At 37.2% G+C, this 18,404-nt stretch overlaps 1 protein-coding gene across 13 annotated transcripts in view; it reads left to right on the top strand.

Moving 5' to 3' along the window:
• JAKMIP1 (janus kinase and microtubule interacting protein 1) overlaps window positions 1–18,404 on the top strand; it is a 164,200-nt gene that overhangs the window by 80,967 nt on the left and 64,829 nt on the right. For all 13 annotated transcript variants that reach the window (XM_064653264.1, XM_064653266.1, XM_064653258.1 and 10 more), the window contains 3 exons: window positions 4,313–4,807; window positions 16,977–17,186; window positions 17,886–18,005. In XM_064653264.1, the coding sequence (XP_064509334.1) occupies window positions 4,313–4,807; window positions 16,977–17,186; window positions 17,886–18,005 (825 nt within the window). The remainder of the gene's footprint in view (window positions 1–4,312; window positions 4,808–16,976; window positions 17,187–17,885; window positions 18,006–18,404) is intronic.

Below are 18,404 nucleotides of genomic sequence, written 5' to 3'. Positions count from 1 at the left end.
TCATGGAAAACAATACCACATGCAAATACCCTATGAAAATATAATCATATTGTTTTAAAGAAAATCCTGCTTTCAGGCACTTTTCAGACATAAGAAAGAAGAAGCAATGATGTTTAGCATTATTTTTTGAAGAAGTTAGCTTCTGTTATGGGAACAGCATTGTATCAATGTGCACTAATTATTAAAGATTTAATTTAGAAAGGTAGAAAATAGCTGGTTTATTGGTGCCATGATGTCCTACCTAAATTTGTTTCCTTACTGACTTAATTTCTTGGGTAGAATACTTTTCTTCATTAAAAAAAAAAGTGCTGGAAATTAAAAAAAAGAGAAATTGCTTTAAAGTTTAAGTTCATTTTGAAACTGAAACTTAGGCATATGGGAAAATGCCACACTACTATTTTCATTCAGTCAGCTGCTCTGGAAGCCAGGCATGTACAGAACTGCATAGTGTGCAGGAGAGAGGGATGGAGGAAAACGGTAAGGACAGCTTATGGCTTTCAGGGAGGATCTAACAGACAGATTTAACTTTCCATCTTCTCTGATAAGAAGCAGTAACAAAAAAAGACTTTTTAAAGACCTTCAGAATAAGGATGCATCTTTTTTTCTGGGTCGTGGGGTGTGATAAGCATTTAAGATGCTGGGTAAAAATCTAAGATTTTTAGAAGGATTCTAATTCTTCTTGTTTAAATTGCTCTTGCTGAAGCTTTTAGGTAAAATTAATTGTGATATATGATAATACTCTCTTACTCTGAATGGTTTATTATGTGTTCTCACAGACAGCAATAATGCATATAGATGTTGCCTTCATTCAGTGAAAGACAAGAAAAATGGAGCAAATATGTCATTTTGTGTAACTCAGCGCTCCTCCAAATTTTCAAAATACATTTCTCATATATTAAAAATGCTTTTAAGAAGTTACACCCATGAATGTGTTGTATTGAAAACTGCCTTTCAGTTGCATGCTTTATGTACAGTATGACTAATTTAAAATTACTGTAGTTCTGGAGGTATATTAAACATGTTTATATATGCCATTTCCCCATGTTGTCATTAGTAGGTTTCATAGCTCAGTTTCATTTCAATTTTCTTTGCTCATCAGTAAGGCAATACATGAATAATGAGTGTTGTTTCATTTGCAAATTTATTTATAAACTCATCCACTTCTGATGGTAAATAGGTGAGTAAATGACAGCTTTGTTATAGCATCATGGAATAGTTTGACTTGGAAGGGACCTTTAAAGATCATCTATTCTATTCTATCATCATCTATTGCCAGGGATTCTCCTATGGAATGCAAGCACTGAAAATCAGTGCTATCCACTGTAGGCTTGGAACCAGAAGAAATAACACATGGTTACATTGTGCAGATAATTTCCAATAGCCAGACGCCAGACTTACCATTTTGGGAAAACTCCTCCACCTCTCTCTCTCTTAATAAAGATATGTTATCAGAATCATCTTGGAATAGAGTAACAATATCTGTGCAATAAAATCTGCTTCTGCCAATATCTGTTTCAGAGCTGTTACCTTTTCCACAGATGTAATTATAGCGTTCTTCCAACTCGTGTTTAGTCCACACTGCATCTAGGCAACTTTCATAAAAATGTAGATACCTTTCCTTCTGCTCCTGCTCCAGTCTATTTCCTTTTTTTGGTTTATATATACATATATATATGTGTATGTGTGTGTTTGTGTATATATTTTTTTTTTAATCAAGTGTAAGTTTGAGTTGGTTAATTCTCAAAGTTACTATTCAAAATAACACCTTCTGCACAGGGAAGGGTCTGCTGTCTCTGCTGTCTGAAGACTTCAGGTCAAGTTGTGGTGGGTTGATCCTGGCTGGGCACCAGACGCCCACCAAAGCTGCTCTATGCCTGTCCTCCTCATCTGGGCAGGGGAGACAAAGTAGAATGAAAGGCTCGTGGGTTGAGATAAGGACAATGAGAGATTACTAACAAGGCATAAGAAACTTGACTTGGAGAAGATTAATTTATTTCCAAGAAATAACAGAGTAAGGTAGTGAGAGATGAAACTAAATATAAATCTAAATCACCTTCCCCCCACCCCTTCCTTCTTTCAACTTTAGTCACAAATTCTTTACCTTCTCCCAGCCAGTAGTGCAGGGGGACAAGGAATGGAGGCTGTGGTCAGTTTGTCGCACAATGTCTGCCACTCCTTCCTCCTCAGGTGAGGACTGCTCACACTCTTTCCCTGCTCCAGCATGGAGTCCCTCTCATGGGAGACAGTCCTCCATGAACTTCTCCTAGGTGAGTTCTTCCCAGGGGCTGTAGTTCTTCACGAACTGTTCCAGCATGGTCCCTCCCATAGGGAGGGGAGTGATCTCATGGGACACAAGTCCTGCCAACAAACCTGCTCTAGTGTGGGCTCCTCTCTCCATGGTCCTGCCAGGAGCCTGCTCCAGCATGGGCTTCCCACAAGGTCTCAGCCTCCTTTGGGCACATCCACCTGCTCCCATGAGGTATCCTCCAGGGGACTGCAGGTTGATGTCTGTGGACATCCACAGGTTTCAGGGACACAGCTGACTCACCATGATCTGCACTGTGGGTTACAGGGGAATCTTGGCTCCGATGCCTGGAGCACCTCTTCCCCCTCCTTCTGGCCTGACCTCGGTGCAGAGCTGTGCCTCTCACATATTGTCTCTTCTCTCTCCAGCTGCAGTTACACAAGCTTTTTTCCTCTTAACTGTGTTATTCTAGAGGTCCTACCACTGTTGCTGATTGGCTTGGCCTTGGCCAGCAAGTCCATCTTGGAGCCAGACAGCGTTGGCTCTCTCAAAATGGGAGAAAGGTCTGGCAACTCCTCACAGAGGCCACCTCTGCATCCCCGTAGCCTACCAAAACCTTGCCACATAAATCCAATACATTAGTTCAGGCTCTGGAAATTCTGTGGTCGATGTGGTGCATTTGAAGAGTAACATGTTGGACTTATTTTATGGTCACTCTTAGACTAAGTAGTAATCTTGGATTCACTTAATATGTTTTATCTGAGACTTTTGAGTTAAAATATCCCATTTTTCCTAAAGCAAGCCCACAAAAGTACCTGTTTAGCTCTCTATAAACAATGCAGGTTTCTGGCCCTTTGGTGTTTAATAAACCCTTTGCTTTTGTTTTAGCTGTATAATCCAGAACCATGCAAAATATTATTTGTTTTAATTAAACTTTCACAGTAAGTGATCATCTGAATATTAATAGAAATCTCCCATACTTTCTGCAATATCTGAGGCAAGTTGCAATTTTGGCTTAGTTTAGTGTAAATTAAATGCATGACATGACTACAGATCCCACCTTTGTGTAACATAGGTACAAGCAGATGTGACATTGACTGACATCCTGCTGCTCAGTAGCTTCTTTTTCCCTGAATCACTGTTTAGTATGTATGTTTGTATTGCTACTCAAGGTTAAAACACAAGTCTTTGGAACCTCTGACTCTGACTTTGTTTTAAATGAGAAATACACGGATGGAGCCCACGTTTCGACAGTCACTGTGATAGGGATGGTACTATGCCTGATGAAATACATTATAGCCTTTCTGGTATACTGCCATAGACCAGCGAGATTCTTTTATTTAGTTTTTTTTCTTCTAATTTAATATCCCACTTGGAAGGAGGATTGCTTTCCATGCAGCCTTCTGAGCATCATTTTATAATGAGATTTCATCACAGTGGGTATTATTATATGAGGCTTTAAGATTTTTCTCCTACTCCCTCCCCGGCCCTTAGAGTCACTGGCCTATATTTTTTGAAATATCTGGGGACATGAGTAGTCTCAGTTTTGGAGTGAGGTTTGAGGTCCATTGAATAGACTTGATTTTTCAGAAGACCAATTCTTTTTGCTTATCTAATAATTGACTTTGCCATTAAAAAAGCTAAGAAATTAAGAAATACAAAATAAAAGTATTTCCAGCATAAACACAAACTCTTTTCTCTGTGTTTCATTCATTTTCCATTTACTTACAGAGTGCAATAGAGGGGTTATGGGTGAGAGTAGTCTGGGGTGGTTGGTGTAGGAAATAAGGAGATAACTAGATTGTATGTTGCTCAGTTTTGTTTTATTCCTAAAACTGTGAGAACTCATTGCCAATTGCACATACCCCTAGCATATTCCTGAACATGCACATGGCTTTTTCCCAGTCCTGGTTCTCTAGCTATTTATGGGATAGAGAGGTGTAAGATGTGCAGTCCTTGTTTTTGAATATTGAGGACAGGTTTTTAATAACCTTTCAGAAAAAGCTTCCTTGGTGACTTTTAAAAGAGTGGTAGTGCTAGTTAATAAGTATTTTTTTGTTGTTCCAGGTGGGAAAACTGAGAGAAAAAATCCAAGAGGTTAAACAAGAAAGGGAGCAGGAGCAGCACAAGCACACCGCCTATGTTTCTGAGCTGAAAGCCAAGCTCCACGAGGAGAAAATGAAAGAGCTTCAGAGTGTCAGAGAGCTACTGATCCGGCAGCACGAGCAGGAGGTGGCAAGAATGGTGAAAATCAAAGATGGTGAAATTCAGCGTTTGCAGTCAACAGTCAATGTCCTGCGGGACGGGGCGGCTGACAAAGTGAAGACGGCGCTGCTGAGCGAAGCAAAGGAGGAGGCTCGCAAGGCGTTCGACGGTGAACGAATGAAGTTGCAACAAGAGATCTTGGAGCTAAAATCTGGCAAAAAGCAGCTCGAAGAAGCTTTGAACAACATCATGCAAGCGGATAAAATGAAGGCTGCGGACCTGCGCACGGCTTATCAGTCCCACCAGGATGAGATCCATAGAATAAAGCGGGAATGTGAGAGAGAGATCCGCAGGCTGGTAAGTTCAGTAAGGAATGCTGTTTATTTCAGTTTATAGCAGGTATTAGTATATGGCTATATGTGCCCATAAATACCAAAGCAGTCTTTGGCAGTAACATCTTTCATTAGTGCTGACTGCTACAATGGGCCACCATTTCCACTACTTTTTCCTCCTTAGAGCAAAGATGAGCCTTGGCTCTATGTGTTACCCAACCCAGTCCAAAGCTTTATGTCCCACCAAATGGAAATGAGCCTACCAATTCTTTCCAGGATGAATTTTCTCAACAGATTAAAGAGATAGATTTTCCCTTTCCTACTTGCTCAACTGTGCTCCCAGTGACCCTAACAAGTCAGGCATTGCTCATTTGACAATGCAAGAACACCTCTGTGAGATGGCAAAACTACCTCCTCATAGAGCTTTTATATTTAAATTGGAGGAACTAATTGCGCCAAAACAAGACAGTGTCTTTGCTTCTTCTGCATCTTTATCCAGGTCATTCAATTTTAATAATTGTTGCCCTTTTTTAAGTTTCAAATTTTCTATGTTTTTTCTATAGCAGCAGAAAAGTTAGGGCCTGGGACAGCAGGCTTTTTTTTCACACTTCATAAACCCTAGGACTTCAGCACAGATGGCAGACTATGCTGTTTGTATAACATGGAAAACCAGGCGACATTTCCTGACAGTGGGTGCCCCAAATATTTCAAATTATTCAGCTTTGTAAGATGTAAAGAATCTAAGACGTGCTGTACACAGTAGTGCATTTAGGGACGTCCTAATCAAATGATACTTCTGTTTGGTACCATGATATTTTCCATATGTATGTATATATCTAATCATTAATCTACACAAACTAGCAGTACAATAGCTATGCAAATAAAATCTAAAATTATAATAAGCATAATATTTATCTTATGTCAAGAAATACAGACTTTAAATAGAATGATACACCAGTTTCCTTAAGAAAATATCTTGTCAGTTTGTATTTGCACAGATATGACCTCTTATTTCTTGTATTCCTTAGGAAAAATTATGGTGAGGCCAAGCTACAAACATGTAATATCAGTTTAATGGTGGTGATTTTCTGTCTGAGACAATGAAAGCTTTTAATGCAATTAATATTTATGCTTTAAATGAATTAGATTTTGATCAAGTCTCATGGGAATTATTTCCATCATTAATTAAAGACCACTGCAAAGACTGACAATGTGGAGTTTCTGCAAACATAGTTTCTTTCATATTTTGTTCTGTATGATAATGTAGAATTCTAAAATCATGACTATGAAGTACAGGCAATTTTAAAAAGTGTTAATGAGGAGAGAAAGCTGGTACATTCTGGTATGTGTTTTTCTGAAGAAAATTTTCTAAATGAATTTAACCTTCTCAAATAGGGTTTTCTCAGTAAGAAATGGTGAGGTAAGGCACATAGCAGTGCACCCCAAATCTATCATGCCAAGTTGCCCCAGTAAACACACCTTTGCCATGCCTTTGAGTGCTATTTTAAAGGAAACACCTAATTCTTCTTCAAGAGTAGAAGCTTTCAGACTTTGCAGTGTAAGGGTGATGAAGAAGGGCACTCTGTTTTCTGTGTAGCACAAAAAAATCCTGTCAAGTCATTCAGAATTTTAATTGGAGCCTTGCAGGGCTTCTGTTTTTCAGTACATCTAAAAAGGTGAATGTGTTGGAGTAGTGTGTAGAATACTGTGGTTTCCTATTCCCAGCACCAGAGGAAGCCTGATGTTGGTCCCAGGGGCTTTCATGGGAAATATTCATATCTTCCTTCAGGAGTCTGGTGCTGCCTTGTAGTGCCTCAACTCCTTTCATATAATGAATTTCAATTTTTGCATTAAATTGTATGATTTGTTTTTTTTTTTTTTTTTTGAGAAGTGTTTCTTCTAGGAATTCATAGCAATTTAGGCAGTTGTTATTGCATAGGGCAGTCTTTAAATCTGGGGCGAGGTAAAAAAAATTGCAGGGTTCCTGGATGCTGCTCTGTTCCTTTGAGAGAGCAAGTGGGATTATAGAATCTGATCATCAGGATATTTCCCTCTCTCCTTTCCCTTCCATTTTAATTAGTTCAAGGGATGCTTGACTTCAATTTCAATTTAACCCTGTCAGGTCTGGATTTGGGGTTCTCAGTTGGTTTCTACTCTAGTGGGATGAAATGGCAAGGATGTGACAGTCAGTGTTATTAATATTAGCACTTCTGTAACTGAGCTTCAATTAATGTGCTCTTTGGTATGTCTGTAGTGTGTTATGGCACTATTAAGAAATCAGCATCTTTGGGATTAACAGCCTAAATGGGCTGGTCATACTGTAATTCAAATTCAAATAGAGTAATTCAGGATGCAGTCTGATTGTCTTGTCAGACTTGGCTGCTTTATTTTGCATTTCAGATCACGAGTTACTTTTGCAAATATATTTCTTATAGATAATGCAGCTGGAAAAAAAACACCAGTATTTTTGCCATTAATTGAAATACCCATGACTAATTGAATAAAATCTTGCAATTCTTGGCTGTTATCAAAAAATAAGTATTGAGAAAGGAAAATAACAAAATCCATTGTCTATGCATGTATGGATACAATTGCATTGAGTACATGAACTGGTATGCTATTATTGTACAAATGTCAGTATTTTAGAAATATGATTAATCAATTATGAGATTGTCTTCATAGTTCTGAATTGAGCCATGAAAAATACTCAATAAACCTCAATAGACACAAGACTGAATGAGGAATAATAGGGGAAAGGAAAATAGCTATTTGTCAAAAAATAATAACCACTTTTTCTCTGTGCAGAATGAAACTATATTGGAATTTGTCAGTTCCTGCATCTGGCAATATAGCAGTGATATAAATGTTTTCATTAATTTAAGAAATTCTAATTGATGTGGATTTTATTCCCTCACCTCCCAAGAAAATATATTCTCATTGTATATATGCATAAACACAATGTGTTGTCAGCTAAGAAGCCAGAAATATAAATAGCTAGCAACAAACTGGAGAAACAAATGAAATAGATGTCTTAAAAATAAAGAGAGATCTTGGGAAATCAGATAAGAAAGCAACAGATATTACTTTATTTTTTCAGCCCATATTTTGAGTTTGAACAGTTGTATTGTTCTATAGAATGAAAACTATGTTGATACAGATTCAGATACTTATAAATAGAATTAACATTAAAAAACAACAAATGAAAGTAAAGGAAAAAAATCAGAAATAGCAAACTGAAAAATAATCTCCATGAAGGAAAAATGTTAAAGCCTGTTTTTATGGATCAGGTTGTTTGTTTTTTTTTTAAAAAGGTATACAAAATCATAGTTGAATTTTTTGTTCATGTAGTTTCAATATCAACAGACTCAAAGCATACATCCCGCTGAGGGCTGCATATGCAAGCATGTACATACCTAAATAACACTGTGTCAACAACCTTCTGTTTTAATGACATCCTTGTAAGAGGTATGTCTGCTTCCCTTCTGAGGTCTGGTCTAAGGTAAGTTTAATATAGACCTGATTAATGGTCACAAGAAGTTGAGTTTATTAAGTTGTTTTAATAAAGTAGGTTGAAGAGCAGAACTGTACTACCAAGGCATTTAATGTTTTAATTTAAATTTAGAAAAGTATGCAAAATAACAGTTTACTTCAGCCAGTTTTTCCTAGGCCTCGATTAAGCTTGTCATTTAACTGACTTACTTGGTTTTGAAGTCAGGAGTAAAGTTAGTTTTCAGGGGTAAGTAAAGTCTCTCTCTTTTGCCTGACATTGTTGAAATAGCATGTTCACATTGTTGGAAACGGACCAACCTTCCTCTGTTATCAGCACAGCTGGGAAGGAAGGCGTGGCTATTAACTGTATCATATTAGTTAGAGGTTACATTTATTCTGGGACTACTGGCACACTATTTTTAAGAAGGCCCTTACTTTGCAAGGCATATTTTCCTAGGTACTGTTTTTACAGAGATAAGAATAATGGACATTTTACAATGCTTGCCTTGGAAAATACATGCAAAAGCCCAGTCATTGAATTATGGCATCACTGATCTACTCGTTTATAGTATTTCCTGAATAAGAAAGAAACTGAATGTTTATTTTGTGAACTCTGTTAATATAAACATAATCTTTAAACTTTGGAATAATTAGATGACACTTGCATCCTGCATTTTGTGGTGTATGGTTTTAGTAAATATTATTTCTTCTATTAGAAATGTCTTTAACATCAAAACTATGCAACAGCTAAATACCACTTTCAACAGCTAAATACCATTGTGCACTGTTAAAATCTTTACACATGCAGTCTTCCTAAATATTCTTAAACATCTTATCTTGAAATTAATTGAAAGACTTATCTCACTTCAATGTAAAATAGTCCCAGTTTTCTTAACCACAGAATCATTATGAAAGATTCCACTGATCTTATTACATGCACAATAAGGTCCTTGTTTAAGAGAGCACACAGTACACCAGATGAATTAAATTTACATATTTCAATTGTATTTTCAAATAGCCTCATAAAAATTGTCTGAAGGGTAATGTGACAGTACTGCAGATTCATAGTTGCAAGCAAAAAATCCTTTTGCTGTTAATAGAATCAAAGTAAAAGAAATTGTTTTCACTAGTGATTTTCAGAAGTTCCTGCTCAGCCATGATTTATGGAGACAGATGCACTATTTAAGCATCCTTAGTCTCCTTAGTCCAAATTATCTTGCTGCATAAATTAAAAACTCCTTCCAATGTGAAATCCTTCTTCTGTTTGGTGTTTGCCAAATATATATATAATGCAGTACGTGGAAAAATATAATTCAAACTAATAGATTAAGCAGTTTTTAAAGATAGAAATCAATGCAGTTTGACTGAAAATTCAAGGGAAAAAAACCCTTATGGAATAAGCTTATATACCATTTATATTGATATTTTTAAATATTATAATTTCAGTTTTGTGTATGTATAACCCTTCATCTCATGATTTAAATGAAAGCTTCTGAAAGACTGAGGGTAACATCTTTTCAGAATTAAGGATTAGCTATTCCCATTCAGGACAAAACAAAATTTCAAGTCATGTCTTTCACAAATCCTATTTTCTAACCTTGCACAGCTCTTAATGTGTTTGTTTGTAAGTCCCTAGTGTATTATGTAGCATTGACATTCCATATGTGAACTGTAGTATCATACAATCATGGAAAAATTTAGCTGGTGAGCGTCCTCTCAAGGTCAGCTGGTCCAATGTTCTGCTGAAAACAGTGCTGCCTTGAAAGTTGGATCAGGTTGATCTGGGCCTCCTCTGGTTCAATTTGAAAATCTCCCAAGATGGAATTAGACAGTCTCTGGGACAGCCTGCCCCCATGCCCAGTCACTGTGAAATTTCTTTCTTCCTCTTTCTGTAACTTGGATTGTCGCTCCAATCCTTTTGCTGTGCATCGTGGAGAAATGTCTGCTTTGTTCATCCCTGTGTCCCCCTTGAGATAGCTGAAGGGGTATCTGCAATTGTAATGCATCCTGCCTTCTTCCCTTGGCTGGCTGAATGAGCCTGGCACCTTCACCCATTCCTTGAATGCTGTGTGCTGCAGCCCCATAATGGTCTTACTGGCCTTCCTCCAGTTATATGGCACTTATGCCAGTTTGTCAATACATTTTTTTGTGCTGGTGAGCCCCAAAGTAGCGTGGTTTCACAAGTGCTTAATAAAAGGCTAAATTGCTTCTCTGTTCTTCTGGCTACGCTCCTCCTGGTTTGGCACAGTGTAAAGTTAACTTCAATCAGTGCAAGCTCTCACCACTGACCCATATCCAACTTGCCCTGCAGGACACCAAAGTCTCTCCTTTTTTCTTTCTTCATCTTTATTCCCATTGCAGAACTGGCAACTTCAGTTGGCATCCAACCTTTTCTGTTGCAGGCAATTGAACTCTCCCAGGGACAGGACATTGTATCTGTCTTAGGTTTTTTGCCTCATTTCTCCAGCGTGTCTAAGTCCCTCTAATGGTGTTCCTGTCCTCTAGTGTAGTAACAGCTCTCCCAAATTTGGTATCATCCACAAATTTGAGGAAGATGCATTCCACTTCTTCATCTGGGCAACTGGTGAAGCTGTTGAAATGTGTTATTCCCTTTGGTTTTCAAAGGATAAAATTTAGAAGACAAAAAAAAAAAAAAAAACTTCTACGTTGTAAGAGATTCAGCAACTCTTTTTCAGTAAAACCTGAAAAATAGTAGAAGCAGAAGTTTAACACTCCACCAAAAACCAAAATTATATACTTTGCAGTGGTAGCAACAATTTTCTAACAACATTCACATTCTCCCACATTCCCATTACTAGGATTTTGCCATTTTAAGGCAGTGAAATTCGTATCTTTATGTTACATACAGCTCTGGGGGCAATGCGGAGACCTTTTGCCTCCAAAAATTCTGGAGCAGGACAGTTGGCTGTTGTCAGGGCACTACCTGACCCTTCGCTGGCCTGAGGAGAAGGGTGGAGCCTGGCTTTACTCACTTCACCTGTGCAGTGGCACACACATAGGAGTTCTGATTCCTAACCAAAGTCTCAAATTTGGAAGGCTGAGCTTTGAATCATCCAGTGCAGTTGTGCCTGGTTGGGTAGAGCCTGCTGTAGCCTCTGCTTCTTCTCAGCCACTTAAACCCGCGTGTATTTCACACACAGCTGCTGATACCAAATAGTAGTTGCTCCCCTGGATTTTACCATCTGTTTGAGATGCATGTTTCAGCTGCATTCCAAGGCTGAGCTAATCTCCTTCAAGGACCCTTCCATCACCTCCAGCACTGTAGGACTGCAAATAATACTTGGCTTTCTGTCCTCTGAAGATTTATGCTTGTCCTCTCAGGAGCTAACAGGACAGCATTCCAGCCAGACCTTGTTTTAGCCTGAACCAAGCAGATATAATAAAACCTTTTTTTACAGTGCAGGCTCAGCATTTTATGTTTGTTCTTAGTATTTTCTAAAAAGTCTATTAGGGTAAGTAGGTCACAAAGTTGACTTCTATATCTCTGTGAAAAACATGGAACAGTATTAAAAATCCACAAAAGTTGCCTATGGTGTGGCACCTGGACAAAAATATTCTAAAGTTTGTGTTACTTAGTTCTGCTACATTTTTCATGTTTACAACTGCTTGTTCATTATAGCTCTGTTAATGAACACTTGGGATAGGTAACAGGAGAAATCCAGTTATAGAGGTTGTAATTGGCTACAATAATGACTTTTGAGAAAGATGTGAGAAACCTGCTATCAGTAAGTTCTGGAATTTTCTGCCCATGTGGCATTTCTTGTATAATTTATCAAAACTTTTAATATATATTCCTTGCCTATAAAATTTAAACAATTTAAAAAAATTATGGAAAAAGCTAGGGGAAGAAAATATTGACTGTTGGTTTAGAAAAATTACACATTAAATTAAGAATAAGTCATATCTACCTGTGTCTGTGAGCCTCAATACTCCACTGAATGGCTGTCATGTTTTGTCCCTTTTCCCCCTAAGATTCCTAAATAAGCAGCAAACATTTATTTAACTAGCTGACCCTGTCTGGTGTAGAGAATGCTGTGCATAACACTGGAATATTACAATTCCTCCCTCCAGGTGGGCTTTCAGCTTGGGATATTTTTGTTAGATCTTAGTGTCCCTTTATAAATGTAAAAGATGTTAATTCCATTTGGTTTAATCTTTACCTGCTTTTTTGAGTAGCATCTCCTTTTTGTTCTTCCTAGTAACCAGCAATACCTCTTCTGTCAAGATAGCCCTATTTTCAATGTCAGGCATTTAGTATGAAGATTAATTAAACTTCTGGAGAAGAGCACTGTAGAATTTTTTTCTGCAGTTGACCAGGAGATAAATTTGACAAGGATGGTTAAAGAGGAAAGTCTTACACTTGGCAATGCAGCAGCTGGCTTTTTCCACTTTGGAAACTGAGTATGTCACTGCCTTGATAGATGTGGCTTTTAATTCCCTGGGAATTTCTCTTTCAACTTTGTGTGAGGCTAAAGTTCCCCCAAAGGTCTCTGACTTTCATTCACTGTAGCTATTGAAGTGTGGAATAATTGGCAGAGGATACTTTTTCCAACGATTGGCTTGGTTTTCTTTCATGTTTGATAAATATTATTAAAAGACTCATTTCTGCTCATTTCTCTCAGCTGTTAGGAGGCAGTTAGATACCTGTTCTTAGGAACCTGGGTAATTTTGATACAGGCTATAAATGCTAGCTCTTCTTGGCATAATGTGTGTAGTGTCTGTGTTCAGCACCTAACATATGATAGCACAAAACCCTTTAAGAATTGATACTTTAGAAAGCTCTAATTTTAACCAAGAACTTCAGAGTTACCTATGCTACTCAAGGTGATTTCTCAGTAATTTCCCTCTGCGTGTGCTTGTGAATGATCTTATTTTCTTTAAAATAGTCTTTCAGAGGATATTTCTGCTACTTTTCTTCTCAAGGCATGTAATTGAAAACGTGTGCTAACCTCATGTTGCTCAGACTTTTTGTATTGAATTGTACCATGCATAAAAAAAAAATCACAATTCTAAAGTCATTTAAAATCTATACAAAACAGAATGTAAAAGAGTTCATGTGACCTTGTTGTACTTTGTAGCTGCAAACTGTGGGCAAATTTGTTTTAAACTCAGAACAAATTTGAAAACAAAGCAGCCAGTTGGAAGGAATTTCTGGAATAATATATTTGATTTAACACAATACCTGTGAGTCCAGTGCATGGATTGGGATCTCATTGTGCTAAATATGTTGGAAGAAAAGATGGTATCTTAGTGAGAGGTCTCAAACAAGTTGTAGTACGAGCAGGATCACACAAAAGGAATGGTAGGAGATTAGTGCAGTCAGGTTCCAGTTGCCACATGTTGTTCCTTCAAGTAGGAACAGTGCCATGGAGGGAAACATGAAAATGCTTCTTAGTTTGATCAACTGAAGTGTTTCTGTGCCTGAAAGCTTTCTTTCCAACTCTGTCACTTAGTCTAATAAAAAATATTACTTCTCTTTTAGACCATGTAGAGTCTTAGACAATCTTGGCTATGATAGTGTTGCTTCCATAATATGTGCTTGATCAAAATAGCAAGCAGTAGGAAACCTTTACTAATCCATTTGGATTTTCATTTGCCTAATGGAAGATACTCTTCTCCCCACTAAAACAGAGGCATGTAATACATGGTATAATATACATACCTAAGGCATACCTAATTATATTAGGCTGTTTTCCTTTATGTTGCCACCTTTTTTTTTCTTTCATGTAACAAAATATGGCTCCGGTGGTTCTCTAGTGGGACAGAACTGACATGGAGACTTTGAGCTTTTACAACTATTAGAATATATAAGACTAGGTTAAACTAAAGTCTTTTTAAGTGGTTGACCTTTCTTCTATGGCAGCTTTTGTTCAGTTTAAACCTAAACCATCTTTTTCCTAGACATATACCTCCTCTTTCATTACCTTCTGGGCCCTTGACCTGCTATCTCTCCCACGTGGAACTGAGGGATGTTGCATTGCTGTAAAATATTTCTCTTCCTTTTTTCTGCACTCTGGAGCAATTTGTATTCTCTGTTGAGAAAGCAGGCAGGGAGGATGAACAAATTTGCTCTGTACTGTGCAAGTCTGTAAAAGTAGTAAGTTCTTTTGGTCAGGAATTGGGATAAATTTAAGAAAATTGAGACATTAACTAGGTTGATGTAGTTACACCGGATAAATAAAGGGTGTACCTGTTCCCTTGAAGATAGGAGAATGGTATTGATCCCAAGGCTTCTGAAACAGAGGTGTTCTTAATGCAGTTCTATTCGTCTTTATCGGTTCGTGCTAAGTTGAGTTGCTTAGAAATTCTTTGTTCTGGTAGTTTGTGCTTGTAAAAAAGTGCTGTTGCAATGTTCTGTATATTTGTGTGTGTGCACACATACAAATGTTTACAGGAGTAAGAGGTTCTCTAGTGTTTACCTGCAACTTAAAATAGATTTGTAGTCATTACAATTATATTACAATTTTTAATTATTTTCAGCATCTCAAAGATTTTTCTATTTGATGGGGTGTTTGGGGTTTTTTTTCTGAAAGTTTCCCCACGTGTAGATTTTATGGTGGGAGAAAGACTAGTAAGAAGAGCAGAGGAGAATTCTCTCTTCCCTAACCTCCACCCAGAGCCATGCTCTTTCCTGGCATTTCTCTCTTAATCTGTGTGAGCTTGTGTGATCAATGGAAGTGTGCGAGGAGGGTGACACGGGTGTGACTGCACTGGTCACACCTGTTTCAAACAATCAGTTCAGCAGACACATTGAGATTGTGCTTTCTTTTTTCTTCCAACTTAAAACATATGTCATTGCATTTACCATTTCAGTTGCGGAATTTTATAGAGTATGAAATATGCTGCTAATTGGGTAACTGAAATTACAGCTGCCTGTGTAAACTTGGGTCTTCTTATGAAATGTGTGCCTTGCATGGAAAAATTCCTGTGTCAGTTATATGGATGTTCAGTGCAAACACCTGTGTAAGTGAAAGTGAAACTCTCCACAGTATTTAGTTACATGACATTTTTCCTCCCAATGGCTCCCTGACAGATCGGTGTGCATGACAGATAGCATTCAGTAAATGAAGCAGCTGCTTAATTTTTGTCATTGTTCACTGCACAGTCCCTCTGAAACCCCGCATGTTGCAAATTCTTCCATTAATAAAAACTGCATTCTTTTCCTGCAAGTCCTTTTTGACAGTCTTGTGAGACTTGAAAGTCTCACAAATGTGAATTCACATACTGGGAAGTATTGTTTTTATTTACTGTGTGAGTAGTTGGGACCCAGCAACTTTTCCATATCAGGAAATAAATCTCCATCAGAACCAATCTTCATCAGTTCCAGTTAGAACTTAAAAGTAGTCTAGACCAGATTACTCCAAATCTGACCTTTTTATCTTTGATCATGGTTCAACCAGGCCATCTCCTGCCACTCAGATTCCTTACACAAATGCATTTCATGTGCTTTGTAGACTGTGAAAGGATTAAGGAAAGAATCCTGAAGAAGCAAATTGCATCCAATCATGTAATCTCATTGTGTTAATCCTGTACATCACTTAGACTGAACTATAAATTACTTCCAACACTTCCTTTTTTTTTTTTAATCTTCTTTTTGTTTTGATGTAACTTGAAATAAAGTTACTATGGATGTAGGACTATAATAAACAAGTGTATGATTTAACAAGTTCATGATTTCATTTTATTTTATCAAATAAGGTTATAATAGTCTTATTTTCAAAATTCTATGGGTTTCTGTTGGCCAAGAAAATAGTTTTGTAAACTGAAGGTGATACAGCACAGTTCCAACAAATATATTGTAAATGGTTAACATTCTTTTTAAGAAATCTGTTTCTATAGTAACTGCTGCAGATTGTCACTTCCTCTAGGATTTGGAATAGTACCAAAGTGAATTTAACACTGATGCTGTGAGGTACAAATCCTATGAGAGCTTCAGTAGATCACTGCGAGCAGTGTGCTTTATTTGGTATGGAGATGTATGAACACACAGTTCAGTAACCATAGAGGGTGTTTAAGAACTATTTCTTCCTACCCTTTATTCCAATGCTCTGTGTGCTTTTACTTTTTTCCTTCTGCACAAAGACTAGTCCTCGTTTGATCTTATAACAAGGGCACATAAAAGACATAGGTATGCTTCAGATTTTCAGTTTTAATATTGTGTATGTATACACTACTAATTTTTAAATACCTGTGGAGAGATTTACCACATGTGATTTTCACTAATAAAGAGAGAGTCAATATGGGGCAAATGTTTATGGCTTAAGCTTTGAAACAAAGCCCGGGTAAGTTTTAAAAGGTGTGTTTGTGTGTTATCTTGTACTAGTCCTTTTCCTTCTGAAACATAGTGAAGGGAGATTTTAATTCTTACAGAAGTATGTATCCTCAGATGAAGTGGATGTTTTCAGTGCTTATGTATTCTGTTTCACTGTATCTTTGCATCTGATTTCATTTGTCTCTTGAGTTGAAACCTTACCAAGCAAACTCATGATCAAGTGAAAGCTGAAACTTAAGGAGAGAGGAAAAGGCTTCAGAAGAGATATATTTTCTTTTTTTGGCACTCACAGTTTGGGTGCTGATAAAATTCTCACAGAAACAGAACTTTGTTTTTGCAAGTTTGTAGGTATGCAGTCAGTGAGCAGTTGGGGATGTTACAGAAACTTCCTTCTTGCATTATTTCTTTCCAGATGGACGAGATAAAAGGCAAAGACAGGGTGATTCTAGCTCTGGAGAAAGACCTTGGTGTCCAGGCAGGCCATACACAGAAACTACTCCTTCAGAAAGAAGCTTTGGATGAACAACTTGTCCAAGTGAAGGAGGCAGAACGATACCATAGTAGTCCTAAGAGAGAGCTTCCTGCAGGAGTAGGGGATATCACTGAACTCATGGGAAGTCCGGTAAGAAAATTGTTTTTTCTTCACATGTTTGACACAGGGTAATTGCTGCCTGGCTGTTCACGTTGGGTTTGTGGTTACTTTTAAAGTACTGCAAGGACCAATTAATGGTAAATGGCCCTGCACTGCACTGTGCTGTTTCACTGAAAATTTAGAAACTCCTTGGACCTCTTAAATTGCAAAGAATGTTGAAAAATATGTGGATATAAAACTTTTAGAATTTACATTGTGATCTCCAGCTGTGAACCCCAGTATTTCCTTACTATTTCATTACTCCAGGAATATTTTAACCATTGGCAAATAGTTACTCTGCTTCTCAAAACTTGACTCATGTGATTTTAATCTGTGTCCTATACACTAGAATTGTTTTAGCTGAGAGTAAGGAATCTGGTGAGAAGTAACCTGTTATACATGAAATATTATTTATCTACTGTTTGGTTTTGGTGTTTTGGGGTTTTTTTTCTTTTTTTTTTAATTGTTAGACCTTTACATACATTTCACAAGCAGACACTGTTCATGTAGCATATTCACAGGATGTTATTGTTTAGTGTTTCGGTTAATTAAAGTAGGTTTTCCAGACACTGATGTATGAGTGTATTTTAAATTTACACAATCTACTTGCTAAACCATGATATTAAATTAAGGATAGTAAAATATTTTTTTAAAGATAATTTTATATGTCTCTATGTTTTTGATGTAAAGGAGCAGCATTTGGATGAACGAGATGTGCGGAGATTTCAGTTAAAAATCGCTGAACTGAATGCTGTAATAAGGAAGCTGGAAGACAGAAATACTCTCTTAGCAGATGAAAGAAATGAACTGGTAAATTAATTAGTAATAACACAGATGGTGACTGGGAGGGCATCTGTATAGCAAAAGATTTAATGTTGGAAAGTCAGTATTATAAATAATTTACAAATTAGTCCTGTTGGTTTCAATCAATTATGTCTAAATATAACAGAGATTTCTACAGAAATTCATCTTGTGATCATAGAAGACATGGATGGAATCTTTCTTGTTCCTCAAAAATAAAAATGTACAAATTTATTTTAAGGTCATTGTAATCAAATTGACTGATATCTTGCCTGTGGCACTGTGTAAGGATGTTGTGTAAAACATGCATAATCTATGCACTTAAATTACTGTATTAATATTTTTGAAATTTGACATTGTTTTTATGACAAGCTTATATTAGCTAGGAGTTAAAAAAGCTTTCTTGTG

The sequence above is a fragment of the Pseudopipra pipra genome, chromosome 4 (genome assembly GCF_036250125.1).
Source record: "Pseudopipra pipra isolate bDixPip1 chromosome 4, bDixPip1.hap1, whole genome shotgun sequence".
Classification (NCBI taxonomy): domain Eukaryota; kingdom Metazoa; phylum Chordata; class Aves; order Passeriformes; family Pipridae; genus Pseudopipra; species Pseudopipra pipra.
This window is presented reverse-complemented; position numbering and strand designations above follow the sequence as displayed.